This window comes from Herpailurus yagouaroundi, unplaced genomic scaffold (assembly GCF_014898765.1).
Source record: "Herpailurus yagouaroundi ecotype Mexico unplaced genomic scaffold, PumYag 193, whole genome shotgun sequence".
Taxonomy (NCBI): Eukaryota; Metazoa; Chordata; class Mammalia; order Carnivora; family Felidae; genus Herpailurus; species Herpailurus yagouaroundi.
Window position 1 is genome coordinate 6,668,550 of NW_024412424.1, and position 18,601 is coordinate 6,687,150.

Here is an 18,601-nt window from a genome sequence, read left to right on the forward strand (position 1 = left end):
CTGTCTACACTACCCAGGGTATCTGCCCCATCTGCAGGCAAGCCTGTCCACACTGCTCAGAAGGTCAGCCCCATCTCCAGCCCAGCAATGGAGCTGGGGGTGTGAGATTAGGCAAAACCTACTCCTTCTACACCAAGGAACCGGGTGGGTGAAATGGGGCAGGGGTGGAGGGGAGTGGGCAGAGGGGCAACATAGTCAGCTATGACCAAACCCTTGACTATCCTTGCCTGGGTGCACATGACTGTGATTCTCACTCATCCCATTCTCCAGTCACTACATTTATTGAGCTCTTCCTGCGTGCTAGAACCTTCAAGTGCACTGTCACTGAATGTTTGCAAGAAGCTTGGTGGCATCATTCTGCTTTACAGAGGAAGAAACTAAGGCTTGGAAAGGTGAGCACATTTTAGTTTGCTTGGGACAATTCAACAAAGGAGGTATGGGGCTGGACCGGAGCCCCAGCAGCCCGAGCCTCCTCTCTCCTGAGTCATGTGTGTCCAAGGGCCGAGGCCAGGTGTGCAGGCTGTGGGTAGGACAGTGCCTGGCTGTGTGTTGAGTGTGCTTCATGTGGGTTTGGGGGACAAGTATCTGTTCTTCCCAGCCCCCTCGCATACCCTCCCCTCACCCCCACACACCCACAGCAGAGATGCACCCACTGATCACACGTACACCTAGCACAAGGCAAGGCTGTCACAACCACAGACTTTCCACGTACGGTCACCCATGCCTGGAGATGCCTGTGACGGCCCCATTCTTCTGGGGTGGGTGCTGCCTCATGAAGCACAAAACATGCATGTGACCCTCAGCCTGCACTCCCCTGTGTGGTGACCTGTTGGGGTCAGGGAAGACCTGCAGGTCTGGTCTTAGGTGGATGGGTCTGAGATGCAATACTGGGCTCCTATGTTGAGGTTCCTAAAACTGGCACAAGAGTGGCCACATTAGCAGTGTCCAGATTCTTGCTCTTTGACTGTGGGGCACCCAGACATGGCAAGACTCCACACGGTAGTCACATTCCACAGTAGTGTCCAAGCTGTCCAGACATATTGTAAGTCTGTGGGGCTCCAGGTATGGCAAGACTCCATTTGGCAGTCACCCGATATGGCAATGTCCGGGCTGTCCAAACAAACTGTGGCTCTGTGAGGCACTCAGCTGTGATATGACACCACATGGCAGTGACTGCACGGGGCTGTGGCCAGGCGCACTGTGCCCAGATGTAGTGCGTCCTGCTCTGCTGCTGCCTTCCAGGTCTCCTAATTCAGGGTGACCCCTGCCCTCAGGCTCAGCGGCGGCCAACATGGGCCAGGATGCGAGCGTTGGCAGCGGCCTGCTCCCTCACAGCTCTGGCTCGGGCTTGCTCCAGTAAGATCCGCAGGAGGCCAATGGGGACATCCAGTGAGAGAGTGATGCGGGGGCCTGGGCGGGGGCCAGGGCTGGGGTGGCCCCAAGCAGTGGAGGGGCCCACGGTGCTGGCTGAGGGGCTCTCTGAGGCCACAGGGCGGGGAGTGGCTTGGGGAGGGTTCTGAGGGAGGAGCTGGAAGGCTGGAATAGGGGTCATGGGGACAAGCAGGGCCCTGCCCGACGTCAGGATCATCAGCACCAGCAGAGCCCACCTGGTCATCGCGTGGTCAGGCTGCGAGGAGAAAAGAGGCTCAGGGCAGGGGTTCTGGGCAGCCGTGGCCCATGGACAGATGCAGACGGGGAAAGTAGACAGACAGAGAGAGGGAGACCAAGGGAAGGAGACAGAGAGGTAGAGATTAGAGAGGCCAGGCATGGGACGGAGATAAGAGAGACAGAGATGAAAGCACAAGACAGCCAGACAGAGCAGGGGCCAGGGAGACGGAGAGAGCAAGAAGGAGAGTGAAAGAGACAGAGAGCACAGCTAGGTCTGGATCTAGATGTAGAGATGGATACAGTTGGGGAGGGGAGGGAGAAGAGGGAAAAAGACGAGAGGGAGGACATGGAGGCAGAGCAAAAGAGGGAGACTGGAAGACAAAGAGGCTGGAGCCACCCCAGAGACAGACAGCATGATGAAAATAAGGACACCAAGGCATGGAGAGAACACAGAGGGACAAAAGGGGAGCCTCGGGTCTGAGGGAGCTTGCAGCAGATCGTGGACAAAGAAGGGCAGGAATGGGGTCGTCAAGGTAGAGAAGCAGCCAGAGACTCCACGTCCGGAGACCTCCAATAACCCATACCCGGATCGACTCAGCCCCCAAGGCCCTGCCCATCCCACCCAGAGCCATCCCAGTCCTACCAGCCGCAGCCTCTTCTGGAGCAAGGTGGGGCCGCTGGGGCTGCCTGCGGCTGGGACCAGGCGGTGCTGTGCTGTGGTCGGGCCTCTGCCCCCTTCTGGGCCCATTTATCTCTCGCCCCTGAGGTAGGAGCTGGGCACGGCTCCGGCATGAAGCAGCCCCCCACCTCTGACTCATCCCCTCCTGGGGGGCAGTGAGGACGTGTCCTCAGCCTCCACTCTGTCTACTCCTTTTTGGGGACAAGTTGGACACTGAGAGTCACAGAACAGTGACCAGGGCTGGACAGAGGGACTCTGCACCCGTGCAGGAGAGCACTGACCTCCCAGGGAAAACCGGACCCCCTGCCATCCCCATCTCCCCAAACAGTCACAACAGGGGCCTTTTAAAACAGCAGCTTTAATGCCCCCCAGAATCAGCACCATGTCATCACAGGCTTGGGTCAAGGGGCGGGTCAGATGCAGTCACATCCGCTCACTGCCCACAGCCACCCCCACACTGAGTCATCTACCAGGGAGGCAGGAGCCACAATGGGGGTTTGTCCACAGGGGGGAAGGCTAGACCCACGGGACCAAGTCACTGAAATAACGGACACGCTCATGCACGCTCACATGCACTCAGGCCTGTAGCACCAAGGGGAGGGACAGGAGTCCACCAGGGGATGCTGGACTTCAGCTCATCATCTGGGCCTCAGCTTCGGGCAGCACCTGGGTGGAACAGGTTGGGAGCTGACTTCAGGCATCTGGCCTCACCCAGCATGTAGGCCACAGAGAGGCAGTGCGCAGATCGTCAGTGGGGCAGCTGGGAGCACAAGAGTGAGGTTCTGACCTCAGAGAGGGGATCCTCACTCAGACCCTTGAGGAGGGAGCATGGAGGGGACTCCACAGCTAGGGTCCTCTGTTCAGCAACTTGGTCTGGGGAGGTCTGTCCCAGGCCTCCCAGTCTGAGGGGGGTCCTGACGTGGGACCCCGACCAAGACCTGATCTGGGTAGGCTCAGTGTCCAGGTCCCTCTCGGGGCGGAGGGGTAGGCCCATACCTGTTCCCTGGCTCTGGACCATGCGGGGCATGCAGCGGCGCTCACAGGCCTCACGGGTCCCAAAACGATTCGCATTCCCTCCACAGCCGCCATAGACAAAGGGGTGACAGGCATCTGTGCCACCTGCCACAGCTCGATGGTACCAGCGCAGGGTGTAGGCAGTGCAGGAGCCCTCATCCAGTGGAAGCAAGCAGGGGTCTAGGGCCAACGGGGGTCAGGAGGTCAGCAGGGGTGGCGGCAGTCAGGGACTGAGGGTCAGTGAGAGGTCAGCAGGGGTCACTACTGTCCCTCCCTGAGTCCCTCTGGGCCAACCCCCCTTCTCACCATCGCCATCCTGAAGAACTTCAGGGTCCTGGTATTCCTCCACAGAATACTCAGAATATTCATATTCATCGTCCTCTGGGGGCACCTCGCCTGCACACAGGGTGGGGTGCTATGAGTGAGGCTGCTGCTGGGCCATGTTCATGCTGCCCAACCCCGGCCCTGGGAGTGGGGCGGGTAGCGCTGGTCTCCCACGTGTGTGCCCAGTGTTCATGCTGTGCCCTCCATGTCGCCCCTATACACGTGGCATGTGCCCTGCATGCATGAGCAACCCCGCATGTGTCTGTGCCCCACCACACATGCCCCATGGTTCCCCTGTCCTCACCTTCCTCCTCTGCATGAGAGACCCGGAGCACAGGCACAGGGTGGAGCTGGGGGCTGGCAGTGTCTGCAGCATAACTAGGGAGGGGTCCTGGAGCAAGGAGCAGGGGCACAGGGCCTTGGGGTCATGATGGCAGCCACCCCAGCCAAGTCCCTGCTGAGCAAACCCAGGTAATGGACACAGTGGGACCTGGCATGAGGAAAGTCCCAGGAGCAGAAAATACCAGAAAACTACTCACGTGATCCAGATGCAATAAACTGGCCCTGGCAGGCTGGAGGGGGCAGAGAAGGGCAGGGAGAGAGAAAAGAACAGAGAGAAAGAGACAACGATGGAAAGGGGCAGAGAAAGAGAGACAGAGGGACACACACAGCGGGGCAGAGAAAGACAGCAGGAGAGAGTGACAGAGAGACCGACGGGACAGAAAGAGAGAGAGGGTGGGAAGCAGAGAAAGAGGAAGGAAGAAAGAGGAAGAAAGGCAGAGGAGAAACAGACAAAGGACGAAAGAGAAGTTGGGAACAGGCCAACAAAGGGCAAGAGAGGGAGCGTCAGAAACAGGCATGGAGAGGGAACGGAAGCAGAGACAGGAGGAGACGGAGCTTCACTCTCTGATACCCCTCAGGGCCATCAGAGCCCCACTGGGCTGCTCCCGCCTCCACCCCTCCACACACGGCCACACTGGGCTTCTAGGAACACTGTGTGTCCACCCACACTTGCTGCGTGTCACCGTTTGGGGAAAGTCCTCATAGTATGTCTGTCCTGAGCATACATGCCCTCCTGTGTATCTATCCATCTCCACCCATCTGTGACTGCTGGTCCCCCATAAGTTCTGGGGACCCCACCTGCCCCTGTTTAGGGGTACTGGAGTAGAATGGGAATGAGACCCAAGAGGCTCTGGGCTGGGCCCCACTCACCACAATGCTGACTCATCTCCTGACGCACAAAGCCCCGAATGTCATCCTCCTGGGAGCACAAGACCACAAGGATCATGAAGAACCCAGGGATCACGGGAGGGACAAAGGGCATATGATGCAGGGATCACAGGGGGACAGCACTGAGTCAGGGGCCCAGCCCACGAAGGCCTACACTTACTGTTAACGCAGCTTCTCCCTTTTCCCCGCGGGGGCCAGCGGGCCCTGGCCGCCCCTGTGTGCAACAGATGGGACCAGACTGTGACCTCTGATCTTAGGGACACCAGAGGTCACCCCAGTCTCTGACCCCAACCCCAGGAATCCCCACTTACCTGCTCCCCTCTCTCTCCAGGGGCCCCAGGGGCCCCAGGGGCACCCACCACTCTCTCTCCAGGGGGACCTCGCTCACCCTGTCAGACACAAGGATGAGTGAGCAGTCAGAGTCAGTGGAGGTCAGAAGGAAGGAAAGTTGAGATCATAGGCTCAGGGGTATTGGCGATGGGTTGCAGGGTCAGAGGTCAGTGATATTGGAAGGGTCAGGGAGGTTCAGGGATCAGGAGTCAGGGTCAGAGCTGTTTACCTTCTGGCCCTGAAGTCCTTCAGGGCCTTTGGGACCAACACTGCCAGGTGGCCCAGGGGGGCCACTAGAGCCATCATTGCCCCTGGGACCTGGGAAGCCCCCAATTCCTGGGGGCCCCTGTGGAGAGACAGGTCAGAGTCAGTGATCAAAGTCCCCAAAGATGGACCCACTTCCAGAAAGTACAGTCCCTTTAGCTTGACCTTGGTCTCCACTTACCCGCTCCCCTTTCTCACCCTGGTCACCCTTGGATCCTGGCTGCCCATCAAAGCCTCGATCACCCTGGGAACAGAAAGAAGCATGAGAGACCATCTGTTTTGATGTCCTCAGTTCAACTGCCATGAGCCCCTTGGTCCAATGGCCACAATCTTCCATGACCCAAGCACCTGTGACCCTACCATCCCAGGACCTTCAATCTGCTGTGATCCTCACGACCCTGACCTGACTGTAATACCCCTTGCCCTGCTTCCACCTATTTCCTTTATATACACACACCAGCCTCCCCTACTGACCTCTTAGCCCTGACGCACCTCTCCCCACTGCTCCTCTTCTCATCCCTTAATCCAAAGTCCCCACTGTGACCCCAACTCGCCCTGAAACCTCAAAAGCAACCCTACTCTACCCCTCAGTGTCCCAACTTTCTACAACCCTCTTGACATGAAACCCCCATGACCCTACCATGACCTTCCCTGCCCCATTTTGACCCCCTTTTGTCCACTGTCGAGAGGGCCCATACCTTGGGACCAATCAGGCCCTCCTTTCCAGGGGTCCCCGACTGGCCCGGCATACCCGGCTCCCCCTGGAGAAGAGAAAACATGAGCTGGGCCTTGGCCCACCCATCCTCTCCCCATTCTGGGTGCCCCACACTCACCACATCTCCCTTGCGTCCTGCCAGCCCAGGGCGGCCAGGGGGACCAGCTTCTCCCTGCAGGGATCAATCAGGTAGAAGGGTCAGACAGGCCCCAGGCCCCACAGACGCCCATGTTCCCATCACCTCTGTACCTTATCTCCCTTCTCTCCGTCAAGGCCACAGGCCCCCTTTATCCCTCGTTCACCCTGGGAGGGGGGGGAGAAAGAAATGGAAAAGTGACTTCCAGACACCTAACCCCTTGACCAGACCATGTAACCACTCTCCAAACTGGCCTCAGACACTCTAATCTCTGACCTTCCAACCCCTAATCTAATGCCCCACATTCAATCCCATATACCCCAACATCTGACCCCAGACACCTGACCTTTGACCCCAGATACCTCGCCCTCCAACATCAGGCCTTCCTGACCAGGAAAAAAGCCCAGCCCCTTCCCACCTTGAGGCCCCGGGGACCCATGAAGCCAATATCTCCTTTGTCGCCTCGGATACCAGGGGTTCCATCCTTTCCTGGTGATCCCTGGTAGAGAGAGGGGTCAATATGGAGTCAAGGGAGGTCAGGAGGGATCCAGGGGAATCACTCTGGATGAAAGGAACAGGAAACACCACAGGGGTGAGAGTCACTATTGGAGGCCAGAGCCAATGGAAGGGCAGGATTTTCCATGGGCAGAGGTCACCATGCGGGTGGAGACATCATAGCAGTTACTGTGAAGGTGGGGGCACTGGGCAGCATGAGGACACCATGAGACCACTGGATCACTATAAGGTCAAAGGCCACCATAGGGAGATGGGGCCCTGTGGGGCAGGGGGTCTCTGAGGGAGCAGGGGCATCTTACCGGGTCACCTGGGATCCCTGCAGCACCAGGTTCACCCTGTAGGAAACACAGATGGGGGAGGGCCACCTTTCAGTGTAACTGTCCCCCGTGCCACTCAGTGACTCCCAGACTGCACACAAATCCCATGTAATCACATGGCCACGTGGCCAGCAGTGAGGGAGGCTGGAAACCCTCCAACGTTCAGAGGACACCCATGAGACAGATGTGTGTGATGGGTGGTTTGGGGTCTGTGCCTGGGGCAGGGCTGACCTTGGGTCCTGTGAGTCCACGAGCTCCCAGCAACCCGGTTGAGCCCTTGTCACCAGGCTCTCCCTTGGTGCCCTGTGGGTGTAACCAGGAGAGGGACATAATCAGGACCACACCAGGCTGGAGGCTTGAAGTATGACTGGAACCTGCCAGGTGGGGCAGCGCTCGCTCCCACCCATCACCCTCAGTGTGGCTCATTTCTCATCCCAGGCCCTCAGATCCCTGCCCCTTCTTCCTACCATGGGGCTCCTGAACTAACCTGGAGTACTCCTGACACCCAAGAAGCCCCTTGTCAGTTCCCAGAGGGCCTCTCTTCGAGCTACATTCCACAGAGCTCCCTGGCGACCTCACATGGAGGTCCTCGAGCCCACTGTAGAGCCCTCATCCTCTCAGCCACTCCACAGAGTTGCCACAGCCTGCTGAACCCCCTCCTTCTAACCCCCAGAAAGCCCCCATCTTCCCCTTTTTTCCTCACAGACCCTCAATAGAGCCCCCACAGCCCACAGTAACCCTCTCCTGACCCTATATAGAGTACCCCACCCTCTTCTCTGTACCTTCTCTCCAGGGTTCCCAGTGTCTCCTCGAGGTCCTTTGTCACCATCTATGCCCCGAGGCCCTCGTTCGCCCTGGGTCAGGGGTCAGAAGTGAGGGTCAGGGGCTGGTGGTCTCTCACCATCTGAGGGTTTGAGCTCTCAGATTCCCTGGCCCAGCCCCCACGGGAGCTCCTCCCACACCCAAGATAGACCCACTCTGTACATGAGCCAGACCTACTCACCATGTCCCCTTTGGCACCCCGTGGCCCTGGAGGCCCCACAGCCATGGCTGCATCACCCTGAGTGGACAGAGGGCAATCAGAGGACGCAGGACCACACTTAGCCCCTGCCTCTGCCCTCCCGCATGCCCATACTCACCTTGTCACCCTTTAGCCCTGTAGTTCCAGTGTCACCCTATTGGGTGGAAGAGTGTGAATCTCTCCAAACTGAGGAGTCCCAAGTCCTGAATTACAAGATCTGGCTCCACCCCCACCCACCCTGGGGCCTTTTCCCCATGTCCTTACCTTCTCCCCACGTTCCCCCCGGCTGCCTGGGGGCCCCTGTATGAGAAGACAACAGTGAGCTAAATAAACTTGGGGGCATTAGCGGGGAGACCACTCAGGGGGTAGGGGACGACCAAGGGGTCCAAGGGGAATGGGAGACATGAAGGACCAGAGAGTACATAAAAAGAACCAGAAGTCTACAGAGTGTGTCCCAACAGCACAGAGGGCACAGGCAGGGGACTGAAGTCACATCACTGGTGCTTTCCCCAAGAGGACCCACCGTGAGTCCTCGGGGTCCCTCCTGGCCGGGACGGCCATCTTCACCCTGGATGGTGACATTGAGTTCATTGACTCAGAAGTTGGAAATGAGAGGCAAGAGCTGTGGTAAAGGGAGCCATGGCTGCAGAGCAGGAAGTACATACCCGGACACCAGGTTCCCCACGCTCGCCTCGGGCCCCGGGCAGCCCTGCTCCAGGGTCTCCCTGGAGATCAACAGGACACCAGGGATATGAGAGGGGAATCAGTGGGGGACAGAGGGTCAAGGGAGGTCAGTGGAGGGTGGAGGGAGTGATGGATACAGGAGAGCCAGCAGCATTGTCCCATCTACCTTGTCTCCTTTGAGTCCAGAGGGCCCGGGCACTCCCTGTGGGCAGAGTAAGGTGAGTGTCCCATGCCCTCAAAAGCACATACACATACCCAGCCACACAGTGTGTCCCAGTTCCCACCTGGACAGACTCCAACACACAGGAATCAGATACCCGGGACAGAGAGCACTTCTACTCACCGCTGACCCTGGTGGTCCAGGTGGCCCCAAGGGACCTGGGGCTCCCTCTCTCCCCGGGAGACCTGCCAGACCCTACGGGAACAATAAAGCAAAAGAGGCAGAGAATGACTTGGAGACCTTCCTCCCCTATGGCCCCTCCAAGACTGGAGCCCCTGAGGCAGGGCCTGGGCCCCCTTCTCCTCACCCACTACCAAATTCAGAAGTCCTGAAGTCACCAAGTCCCTGCATGCTGCTCCCAGCACGCTTACCCGCTCTCCACTGGGGCCTGGCTGACCCATCTCTCCACGAAGGCCTGTCTGACCGGGGAATCCGACAACACCAGGAGCACCAGGGGGCCCAGGGGGGCCCGCATCTCCCTGGAACAGAGATAGCAAAGGGAGGAATGGCCCCAACAGGACTCCTTCCCAGAACCAGGCCCAGAATGCCTTCTTCCCACTTCCAGGCACCTCCCTGCCTGCTGCATACCACTGGTGATGGGGCATCGACTAACCTTCAGACCTGGAGGACCAGCTGGCCCAAGGGGGCCCTGGACCCCGATTCCTGGGTCACCCTTCAAGGGAAAGAGGGGTCAGATCAGCTCTCTGAGTCCCAGGAATATGACCCCCAGCAGGGATGCTTTAGGGTACACATACCTTATTACCCTTGAGTCCAGGAGCCCCTTTTTGACCCTAAAAAAGCAAAGTAAACAGTACTTGAGACGGGAGGAACATGAACCCAGAGCTTAGACACGGCCCAAGAATATTCCCAGGGTAGCTCACATGTGGAACTCAGACACGTAAGCAAGGATTGGCTCACAGGAGCCCAGAGGTGACCACAGATATGTGGGAGTTTAGGTGTGGCTACAGACACGGGGAGCCCACACAGAAGCACAGGCATAGGGACCTCCGGTGTGAGCACAGACACACAGGAGCTCCCAGGAGCACACAAATGTCACCCCATCCTGGGGAGCTAAGACAGGCCCACAAGCATGCATTCAGATACATGGAACGCAGAGGTGGCAGGGGAAAGGGGTACATTAACAGGAGACCTAGAGCATCAGACAGGGACACACACATGTGTGCTCAGACACAGTGAGGAGCAGAAGACCTAGGATAGGCACAAGGAAGCAAAGACACACCCCCGCTCCCACCCAGGAGTGAGGAAGCCAAGAGGCTGGATCCCTGTGTACTCCCTGGAGCAGGATCCTGAATGCTGGAGGGTGCACAGGCCTGGGAATGGTCCCTCATGTCCACACCTGCACTCCTCACTCCCAGCTGACTTGCCCAGACCCCAGACTCACATCTTCCCCAGGGTCTCCAGGCTCCCCTGCACGGCCAGCTTCACCCTGCACAGAAAGGGTAGTAAGGGGATCTAGCCACCCAGCCTGGCCCCCCTCTACACAATGCTTAGGCCCTTGGGCTGGGTCTGCCTCACCTTCTCGCCCCGAGGCCCTGGCAGTCCTCGATCACCTTTGGCTCCCTGTAGAGACAGGGGACAGGAAGCAACATGGGCATTAGGGGCACAGAAAGATGACACCCAAGGAAGGAGGTGCAGGGTCCAATGTAACACGTATTATGAAAGCCCAGAGTCATGAAGATGGGTGAACTATGCTGTCGGAGGCTCCACACTCACCGGCTCTCCCACCAGGTCTCCAGCAAGGCCTCCGGGGGCTCCCTGATGAGGGAGAAGGGTCAGTGGGATGCCCTGGCCCCCCTCAGTCCCTCCCCCCAGGCCTTCTGCACACTCACCTTCTCTCCCTTTGCTCCAGGGGGCCCGACCACAGCCTGTGGGGAATGCCCAGTGAGTTACCTAGTCCCCCCACCTTCTCCCCAGCCCCACCCCGCCGGCCTGGATGGTGAGGCAGAGGAGCTGGTACAGAGGGTCGGGGTCAGGGTCAGGATCACCTGTCCAGGAGCCCCCATGGGTCCAGGCTCTCCTTTAGGTCCAACAGGGCCGGGCAGACCTGGCGACCCCTGTGACAGGGCAATGGGAAGGACTCAGTGCCTCCCCACCACCCTGGGCCTGCTGCCGCTGCTCTCCCTACTCTCTAGGCCCAGGACCGGGCACACGGCCCCATCACAGGCTTGGAGAAAGCTCTCCCAGAATACACACCGGCACACCAGGAGCTCCTCTGTCTCCATCTTTGCCACTGGCACCATCACGACCTGGGGCTCCCGGCTTCCCTGTCTCCCCCTGAAAGGAAGGAGCTCTGTCATGGGCCTGCCCACTGACTCCTGACCCCCTGGAGTTCAGTCTTGACCCCCAGGACTCACCACTTGTCCAGGCAGACCCGGTGCCCCTTGAGGACCCTGAAGGAGACAAGTCAGATGTGAGGGGAACATGGGGGAACGTGGGACCCAGGGGGCAGGACACGGTGTCCCTGCAGGGACCTCACTTACCACGAGGCCTGAAGGGCCAGGAGGGCCAGGAAGTCCCACAGCCCCGGTGGGTCCGGGCAGGCCCTGGGGGAAGAAACAGTTCAGGGCAGCTCCAATCCCACGTGGCTCCCTGTGACTCTAACCCCTGAGCTGGGCCACTCACCCGTCCTGGTGGTCCTGTCTCTCCAGGCTCCCCCTGCCAAAAACCCAGAGACCTTGTGACCCCACAAAAAGACAAGAGGCTCCTCAGCCCTCTGCCCATAAGAAAAGTCCACATGGATGGGGCACCTTGGTGCTTAGCCCCATCGCAGGGTGATGACAACCCAGGGGGGTGGCAGGGGCTATCCTGGTGTGGACATGGCTCAGAGGAGCCTCCTCTGCCTTTTAGCCACATGCCTGCACACACCTATACTCACCTTCAGGCCAGAAGGACCCTGGGGTCCTGTGGAGCCAGCAAGGCCCTAGAAAAAAGTATCAAGATCAGGGGACGGGAGTCAGAGTCATCTGCCGGGGCTCGGGGATTAACACAAACAAGGCCTGGCTCACCAGTGGGGATTAGTGCCCATCCCACCCCCACCAGGCAGTGCTCTCCTGTTACTCACCGGGGCACCAGGAGGTCCAGGGTCTCCGTGGCCACCCTGTTGGAGAGAGAAGGAGTCTGGTGAGGCGGAGCCAGTCCCACCTCACCAGAGAAACTAAGGCAGTACTGACCCTTGTGGCATGGGACAGGATGGGGGCAGGAGGGGTGAGGATTCTGATACTCACCACTGGGCCAGGGGTCCCCCTTGGACCTTGCAAACCCTGGATAGAGAAGGGGGGCTGCTGAGCCTCAATCCGGGCCTCATGTGGGCCTATTTCCAACCTGCAGAGGCCTCTGTCTAGGGAGCCCACATGCAGGCTGCCACCCCTCAGGCATAGATCACCCCATACCCTCAGGGATAACACATCCTGGCCTACACACCACACCACACACACACACACACACACACACACACACACACACACCTGCACTCACACCCTGGCACGCAGGCACAACATCCTTGTCACTGGTGACATGTGCACAGAGCAGCCAGCTCCCAGCAGAGGGCAGCTGTTCCCAGGAGCCTGGGCCAGGATGTTCCTGCCACCACTTACCGGCTTCCCTTCAGGCCCAGCCACACCACGCTCTCCTGGTAGACCCTGAAGAGAACAGGTTTAAGACCACATGGATCCTCTTTGTTCCCACATCCCAGCCGCCCCAGACAGTCCCAGGCAGTGCAGACTCCAGTCCAGACAACACTGTAAGAGCCCTGTGCAGGCACATGGGTGACCTGTGGCACAGACTCACCGGGCTGCCATCAAGACCCCTCTGTCCAGGCTCTCCCCGGTCTCCCTTGATGCCTGGCACACCCTGCAAGCAGAACGGCATGTCCTAAGCCCCCAGTCATTGCTATGTGCCCATAGACACACCACTGCTCACGTGCCCCCCTAAAGGAGAGGGAAGCATGGTGGGTTAGCAGGCCTCACCCTGTCTCCCTTGGGGCCTCGGTCGCCATCACTGCCTGGATCCCCCTGTAGGGATGACATGTCAAGCTGGACCCTGGTGCCATGGCAGGGAGTGGCCCCCCTGTTGATCGCACACACTGACCTTAGTGCCTTTGAGTCCAGGGGGTCCTTGCACTCCAGAGAGTCCAGGACCTAGCTCATCCACAGCCACCTACAAATACCAGGTCATAGGAGAGAAATGTGTCTATCACAGAGGCATGGAGGGGTCACCCCAGATTAAAGGATCCCACAGGATTATGGGTTAGAGACACCATATGGAGTTTCTGGGGCCTAAGTTAATGGTGCCCTCCTGGTAACAACAGTCACAGGCCCAGGGCAGGGCTGGCTGATCACCTTGGGGCCAGGAGGGCCGGGAGGTCCAGGGAGGCCAGGAGGGCCATCTCTGCCCTGTGGAGAAGAAGGAAACGGTGTGGCTTCCCCAGCACAACACCCAGGAAGTCCCGCCCCCTGTAGCCTCTCTCAGCTCACCTGTTCCCCACGTTCTCCTTTCTCTCCTCGTTCTCCCTAAGGTGCAAATAGCAGGGTGGGGGCCATGTCCACGGAGAGCCCAGCCCCTCCTGGCCCCACATCCCCAGCCTTCATGGCTAGCCCAGCTCACCCTCTCTCCTGGCCTTCCTGCCTCCCCTGCGTCCCCAGCCCGGCCTGGGAGCCCAGGAATACCAGGCTTTCCAGGCTCCCCAGCAAGGCCGGGAGGTCCAGGGGGGCCCCTTTCCCCAAGGGCCAGGCCTGGTGGCCCCTGAGGGCCAGGGTCTCCACGATCTCCCTTCAGCCCACGTTCTCCAGAAAAGCCAATGGGTCCCTGGAGGAACAGAAGAGTGAATGTTGCTAGAGGTGGGTGACACCGTCCACAGGACATCCCCACTGAGTGATCGACACTCACCTCCTTGCCTGGGGGGCCCCGCTCGCCTGGGTCCCCCTTAGGACCACGGCGCCGGTCAGGCAAGGGCAGGAAGCTGCCGGAGCTCTCATCCCAGGTCTCCACGATCTCTCGCAGGGCAGATGTCTGAGTGATAACAAGGGGTTGGGGAAACAGGGACCGTTCTTGCAGCCACCCAGGCCCTCGCCAGGCCATGTGGGCACTCCTTGCCCCCTGGGGCCTCCATCCACCCCCACTCCCAGCCCCCAAACAACCTACCTTGATGCCAATCGTTTCCAGCAACCGCTCCACATTCTGGGGACACAAGCTGGGTGAGGGGCTACCCTCAGAGAAGCCCCACGCTGCTCCCAGAAACAGCTTCCATACTCTCTTCTCCAGGCCTCTTGCCCACAGGACACTTTAGCGCTGGTTGAGGTGGCTCAAGGCCCTGGAAGCCCCTCCCTGGCATGCCCCCATTGCCTGGTCCCCCCAGTGTAGACTACGGGAATCCCAATAGGACAGGAGACTGAACACACAGGACAGAACCCATGGGGCCACAGGGCAAGGGGAAGAGGATAGAGGTGGCTCCTTTAGGCATGCAAATAAGAGTCGAGGACCGGGTCCTAAGCTTCACTCACCCCCACGCTCCCAGGTTCTCCTCTCAGGCCACGTTCTCCCGGAAGGCCCTGGAGACACCAAGAGACAAGTTGCTGGACCCAGTTTCTGGGGGAAGTGTGCATGCACCATGTGCGAGCTATGGCTACCTGGGCATGTGAGAAAGGTGGGGACCTCACCTGTTCCCCTTTGGGTCCACTCTCCCCACGGTCACCCTGAGAACAAAGAGTGATCACAAAGAGAGGTGGGGGGAAATTCCTCAACCCTACTAGCCCCTCACCGTACCCCCTACCCACCACATGCACACTCACCTTGGGGCCTGTGTTTCCCGGAACCCCAGGAAAACCCTGAGATATGATAGAACACAAAGAGGTCACATAGGATCATGGTATCCCAGGATGGTATCCAGTGGGAACATAATGGCCCCCGACGCTCCCAAGTCCTAGAACGACCCTCCTGGATTCTCACCTGGCCAGAAGGGCCCACCTGCCCAGGGAGGCCTGGGGGACCCTGGAGTCCAGGGCTACCAGGAGCTCCACGCTCACCCTTGGGACCTTCGTGACCCTGTGGGGGATGCAGCCAGGATCAGGACCCTGAGGCCCCAGAAAAGAGTGGAACCATATATCACAGATATCACAGGGTCATGGGTCAGGTTGCAGAAGGCTCCAGCACTCACTTCTCTCCCAGGGGTGCCCGAATCTCCCTTCTCTCCCTGTGGAGGACAAGGGTACTTTAGATAGGGCCCTATTCTGAGGGCAGAACAGACTCCAAGCGAGGGGTCTTACCTTCCTTCCATCTTCTCCAGGGTCCCCAGGTTCCCCCTGTGGGCACAAGATTCACATCAGCCCCAAAATTCACTGGTGTCTGGCTGCAAGACACTGGCTTGGCTGGTCTCAGATGATTGTATGTCTGTGTCTATGACTCCAAGCCTCTGTGTCTTGGAGCACGGCCTATGACCATCTGAATGAGCCTTTATACATCTGAGGGCATGCCTGTGTGGTTCTGCTCACTTCTACATGTAACTGCACATGTTCTCTATCTCTGGCTTTCTAGATGTAATACCACATCTATGCGTGTGTGTGTGTGTGTGTGTGTGTGTGTGTGTGTGTGTGTGTTAGCATGTGTATCCATGCATGGGCCTTATGTCCTCATAGGTGGCACTTAGTAGGTGTCTGTCGGTCTGCACATTGTGACTCATATCTACATATGGGCATGTATATGTATACACAGGGCGGACATGTGTCTACATGTCTCTGGTGCCTTGAGAATTGTCTCTATGTCTCAATATCTGTGTACAAGTCAACATGTGTGGCCATATGTAGATGAGTGACTGTGGATATGAATGCACGTGTCATATGCCAGAGCCTTGGATGTGTGTCTCATTATGTTTCAGCACAGGTCCACATGTGGCCCTGGTCCCACGTCTTAGCACATATCTGGTCTGGGTGGAAGTGTCTGTGTCAACAAGTCTCCAAGTATCCGTCAATGTGGCTTCATGCGAGTATGTCTGCCCCTCTCAATCTGTGTCTGTGGCTCTTCACCTGATCCCGTGGCTGTGGGTTATTCTAGCAGGTGTCAGTCCATCTGGGCACAAATCAGCATGCCCACATAACTCACTGCGAGGCTGCCTGATGTGCACGTGACGTGAATTTCAGTATGTATCTGTATGTAGGTCTGGGCTAGGTACATGGGTGTTGACACACCTCAGCAAGTGTCTGCCTGTGTGTCCCATGTGCAGCTACATATCTGGTCTGGGTACACGTGCTGACATTTCTCAGTAGGTGTCCCTGTGTCTGCTCTAGAAACTCACATTTTTCCCATTCAGGCCAGGCTTGCCATCTTCTCCTGGCTTTCCCTGTGGGAACAGAACATTAAGTCAGGGATCGGGTGAGGGCAGTAACGGGGCAAAAGGGTACCATGAGGGGGGCCTGGCTGGCTCAGTTTGTAGAGCGTGAGGCTCTTGATCTCAGGATCATGAGTTCGAGCCCCACATTGGGTGTAGAGATTATATACATACATACGTACATACGTATATACATACATATGTAAATAAACTTTAAAAAAATGGGTACCATGAAAACTCAGTCTCACCTGGGCTCCAGGGGGGCCAGACGGGCCAGGGGGTCCGTGTTCTCCTCGGAGGCCTGGAAGCCCCTGGAAAAAGTCTTTGCTAGGGTTGAAAGAGCCACTGAGAGCCCCTGGAGCACACCCATGGACTGGGGAGGACCCCATTAAGATCCTCCTTGAGTGTAGAGACCCCCAAAATTTGGCGGTTTCACTGAAATCCCCTGAGGCAGAGACTCCATTGGTTAGGGCCCCCACCCCTACTAAAACTCCCAAGGGAATAACCTACAGGACTTGGGGGACCTAATAAGGCCCCCAAGGCGAGGCCAAGAAGGTCAGAAAGCTGGACCCTGCTAAAACCTGCCTGCCAGGGACTGAGACCCCTCCCAAGGACAGGGCTGGACCAACTGCTCCTATTCCCAGTGGTACTGTGAAATGATGACCCCGGGCAATTTATGCTGGACCTGAGCCACCCTCCGGCCTAAGATCTCCCCTCACTGGGGTGCCTGGGTGGCTCAGTCGGTTGAGCGTCCGACTTCAGCTCAGGTCATGATCTCACAGTCCGTGAGTTCAAGCCTGGCATCGGGCCCTGTGCTGACAGCTCGGAGCCTGAAGCCTGCTTCTGATTCTGTGTCTCCCTCTCTCTCTGCCCCTCCCCTTCTCATGCTCTGTCTCTCTCACTCTCAAAAATGAATAAATGTTAAAACAAAACAAAACAAAACCAGATCTCCCCTCACTTACGTCTCTCCCTGGGTCTCCAGCTTTGCCTGCAGCACCCTGAGGAGAGACTCAAAGTCAGGGAGTCTGCAGTGATCACGGGGTCAGGAGCACCACCCACCAACAACACCACTAGTTCCTGTGAACTCAGGCCTGCAAGGCACTAACATCCCCCACCCAGGAAGGTTCTAGGAGAAGACACAGATACCCCACCTAGCTCCCGAGTTCATCAAGACAAAGAAGACCCAGGTGAGGCTGGGGTCATATGAAGAGGAAAGGGAAAGGTGTGACCAGACCATGACCATCATGACTCACATGCAGCCCAGGGGGGCCAGGGGCTCCTGGTTTACCATCCAGCCCGCTGCGGCCATCCAGGCCAGGTGAACCCCGGTCACCCTGAGGAAAATAGAGAAGTAAGAGGCCTCAAAGGATAAGATGGACCTAAGAGCCTGGCTCGCGGCTAAAAACCTCCATGCCCTCTCACCTTTTCTCCTGTTGGGCCTCGGACACCTGGGTCCCCCTGGAGGGAACAAGGTCAGATAAGAGGTGAGGGTAAGAGGAGGACTGAGGTTGCTGGGGCAAAGAGTATCACTCACCTGAGGGCCTGGGGGCCCCCGGAGTCCACTGATGCCCTGAGGATAGGGGAAGGAAGAAATCAGACCAGGCTTTCCCAGACCCACACCTCCTCATGGGACCAACCACACTCACCCTCTCCCCAGCAGCTCCAGGGGGGCCTGGGTCACCCTTGGGTCCTCGAGGACCCTCCTGTCCACGGTCCCCCGGCTCTCCCTGTGGCAGAGACAAGCTGGTTGAAGGAACGGCCCTAGGGCTGCAGGCATGCCCATCATGGAGGCACCAGGGGGCTTCCCTGTGCTCAGAGCTTCACTCCACCCACAGACCCTGATACCTTCTCTCCAGCTCCAACTCCCATGTCTACCTGTGGGGGGGGAGGGGGGATAGTCAGTGAATGGTTCAACAAGGAGAATTGGGGCCAGTGAGGGTCTATGGGGTCAATGGAGCTATCAGGAGGCCATGAGGGGAACAGGGAGCAGTGGAAGGGATGAAGGGATACCACGTGGCGCCAACAGGGGCAGGTGAGGGACAGGATAGAGGACCACACCCAGCTAAGCCCTTACCAGCCGTGCAGGGGGTCCCGGGAGACCCTGGGAAAGGAAATGATTATGATCAATAGGAGCCCCAAGATCACAGGGCATGGCTGTTCATCCCAGACTCAACTCTGCTCCCCGATTCCCTGAAGCACCCCAA

The 18,601-nt window shown here is 58.3% G+C and overlaps 2 protein-coding genes across 2 annotated transcripts in view; both read right to left on the minus strand.

The window, feature by feature from the left end:
- Positions 1-265: 265 nt before the first annotated feature.
- UCN2 (urocortin 2) lies at positions 266-2,541 on the minus strand. The gene is made up of 2 exons (XM_040445288.1): positions 2,252-2,541; positions 266-1,627 (listed from the first exon to the last, which is right to left on the minus strand). The coding sequence occupies exons 1-2, from the start codon at positions 2,354-2,356 to the stop codon at positions 1,277-1,279; spliced, it is 456 nt and encodes a 151-aa protein (XP_040301222.1). The 5' UTR covers positions 2,357-2,541; the 3' UTR covers positions 266-1,276.
- Positions 2,542-2,626: 85 nt separating this feature from the next.
- The window catches only part of COL7A1 (collagen type VII alpha 1 chain), a 30,794-nt gene continuing 14,819 nt past the window's right edge, over positions 2,627-18,601 (minus strand). Inside the window, exons 55-117 of the mRNA XM_040445562.1 lie at positions 18,472-18,498; positions 18,243-18,272; positions 18,044-18,124; positions 17,932-17,967; positions 17,820-17,855; positions 17,651-17,731; positions 17,360-17,395; positions 16,646-16,708; positions 16,365-16,409; positions 15,340-15,375; positions 15,231-15,266; positions 15,023-15,118; positions 14,866-14,901; positions 14,734-14,769; positions 14,578-14,625; positions 14,219-14,254; positions 13,964-14,086; positions 13,682-13,882; positions 13,552-13,587; positions 13,417-13,470; positions 13,166-13,234; positions 13,045-13,089; positions 12,866-12,928; positions 12,673-12,717; positions 12,304-12,339; positions 12,141-12,176; positions 11,955-11,999; positions 11,702-11,734; positions 11,560-11,622; positions 11,434-11,469; positions 11,273-11,353; positions 11,065-11,133; positions 10,909-10,944; positions 10,793-10,834; positions 10,595-10,639; positions 10,461-10,505; positions 9,814-9,849; positions 9,672-9,731; positions 9,430-9,537; positions 9,182-9,253; positions 9,005-9,040; positions 8,820-8,879; positions 8,678-8,722; positions 8,419-8,454; positions 8,273-8,308; positions 8,137-8,193; positions 7,916-7,987; positions 7,365-7,436; positions 7,116-7,151; positions 6,719-6,799; positions 6,414-6,467; positions 6,283-6,336; positions 6,148-6,210; positions 5,631-5,693; positions 5,415-5,531; positions 5,167-5,244; positions 5,016-5,069; positions 4,838-4,886; positions 4,165-4,197; positions 3,930-4,016; positions 3,608-3,697; positions 3,284-3,481; positions 2,627-2,953 (exon numbers count right to left, since the gene is read on the minus strand). Of these exons, the coding sequence (XP_040301496.1) occupies positions 2,937-2,953; positions 3,284-3,481; positions 3,608-3,697; positions 3,930-4,016; positions 4,165-4,197; positions 4,838-4,886; positions 5,016-5,069; positions 5,167-5,244; positions 5,415-5,531; positions 5,631-5,693; positions 6,148-6,210; positions 6,283-6,336; positions 6,414-6,467; positions 6,719-6,799; positions 7,116-7,151; positions 7,365-7,436; positions 7,916-7,987; positions 8,137-8,193; positions 8,273-8,308; positions 8,419-8,454; positions 8,678-8,722; positions 8,820-8,879; positions 9,005-9,040; positions 9,182-9,253; positions 9,430-9,537; positions 9,672-9,731; positions 9,814-9,849; positions 10,461-10,505; positions 10,595-10,639; positions 10,793-10,834; positions 10,909-10,944; positions 11,065-11,133; positions 11,273-11,353; positions 11,434-11,469; positions 11,560-11,622; positions 11,702-11,734; positions 11,955-11,999; positions 12,141-12,176; positions 12,304-12,339; positions 12,673-12,717; positions 12,866-12,928; positions 13,045-13,089; positions 13,166-13,234; positions 13,417-13,470; positions 13,552-13,587; positions 13,682-13,882; positions 13,964-14,086; positions 14,219-14,254; positions 14,578-14,625; positions 14,734-14,769; positions 14,866-14,901; positions 15,023-15,118; positions 15,231-15,266; positions 15,340-15,375; positions 16,365-16,409; positions 16,646-16,708; positions 17,360-17,395; positions 17,651-17,731; positions 17,820-17,855; positions 17,932-17,967; positions 18,044-18,124; positions 18,243-18,272; positions 18,472-18,498 (3,726 nt within the window). The 3' untranslated portion in view covers positions 2,627-2,936. The remainder of the gene's footprint in view (positions 2,954-3,283; positions 3,482-3,607; positions 3,698-3,929; positions 4,017-4,164; positions 4,198-4,837; positions 4,887-5,015; positions 5,070-5,166; positions 5,245-5,414; positions 5,532-5,630; positions 5,694-6,147; positions 6,211-6,282; positions 6,337-6,413; positions 6,468-6,718; positions 6,800-7,115; positions 7,152-7,364; positions 7,437-7,915; positions 7,988-8,136; positions 8,194-8,272; positions 8,309-8,418; positions 8,455-8,677; positions 8,723-8,819; positions 8,880-9,004; positions 9,041-9,181; positions 9,254-9,429; positions 9,538-9,671; positions 9,732-9,813; positions 9,850-10,460; positions 10,506-10,594; positions 10,640-10,792; positions 10,835-10,908; positions 10,945-11,064; positions 11,134-11,272; positions 11,354-11,433; positions 11,470-11,559; positions 11,623-11,701; positions 11,735-11,954; positions 12,000-12,140; positions 12,177-12,303; positions 12,340-12,672; positions 12,718-12,865; positions 12,929-13,044; positions 13,090-13,165; positions 13,235-13,416; positions 13,471-13,551; positions 13,588-13,681; positions 13,883-13,963; positions 14,087-14,218; positions 14,255-14,577; positions 14,626-14,733; positions 14,770-14,865; positions 14,902-15,022; positions 15,119-15,230; positions 15,267-15,339; positions 15,376-16,364; positions 16,410-16,645; positions 16,709-17,359; positions 17,396-17,650; positions 17,732-17,819; positions 17,856-17,931; positions 17,968-18,043; positions 18,125-18,242; positions 18,273-18,471; positions 18,499-18,601) is intronic.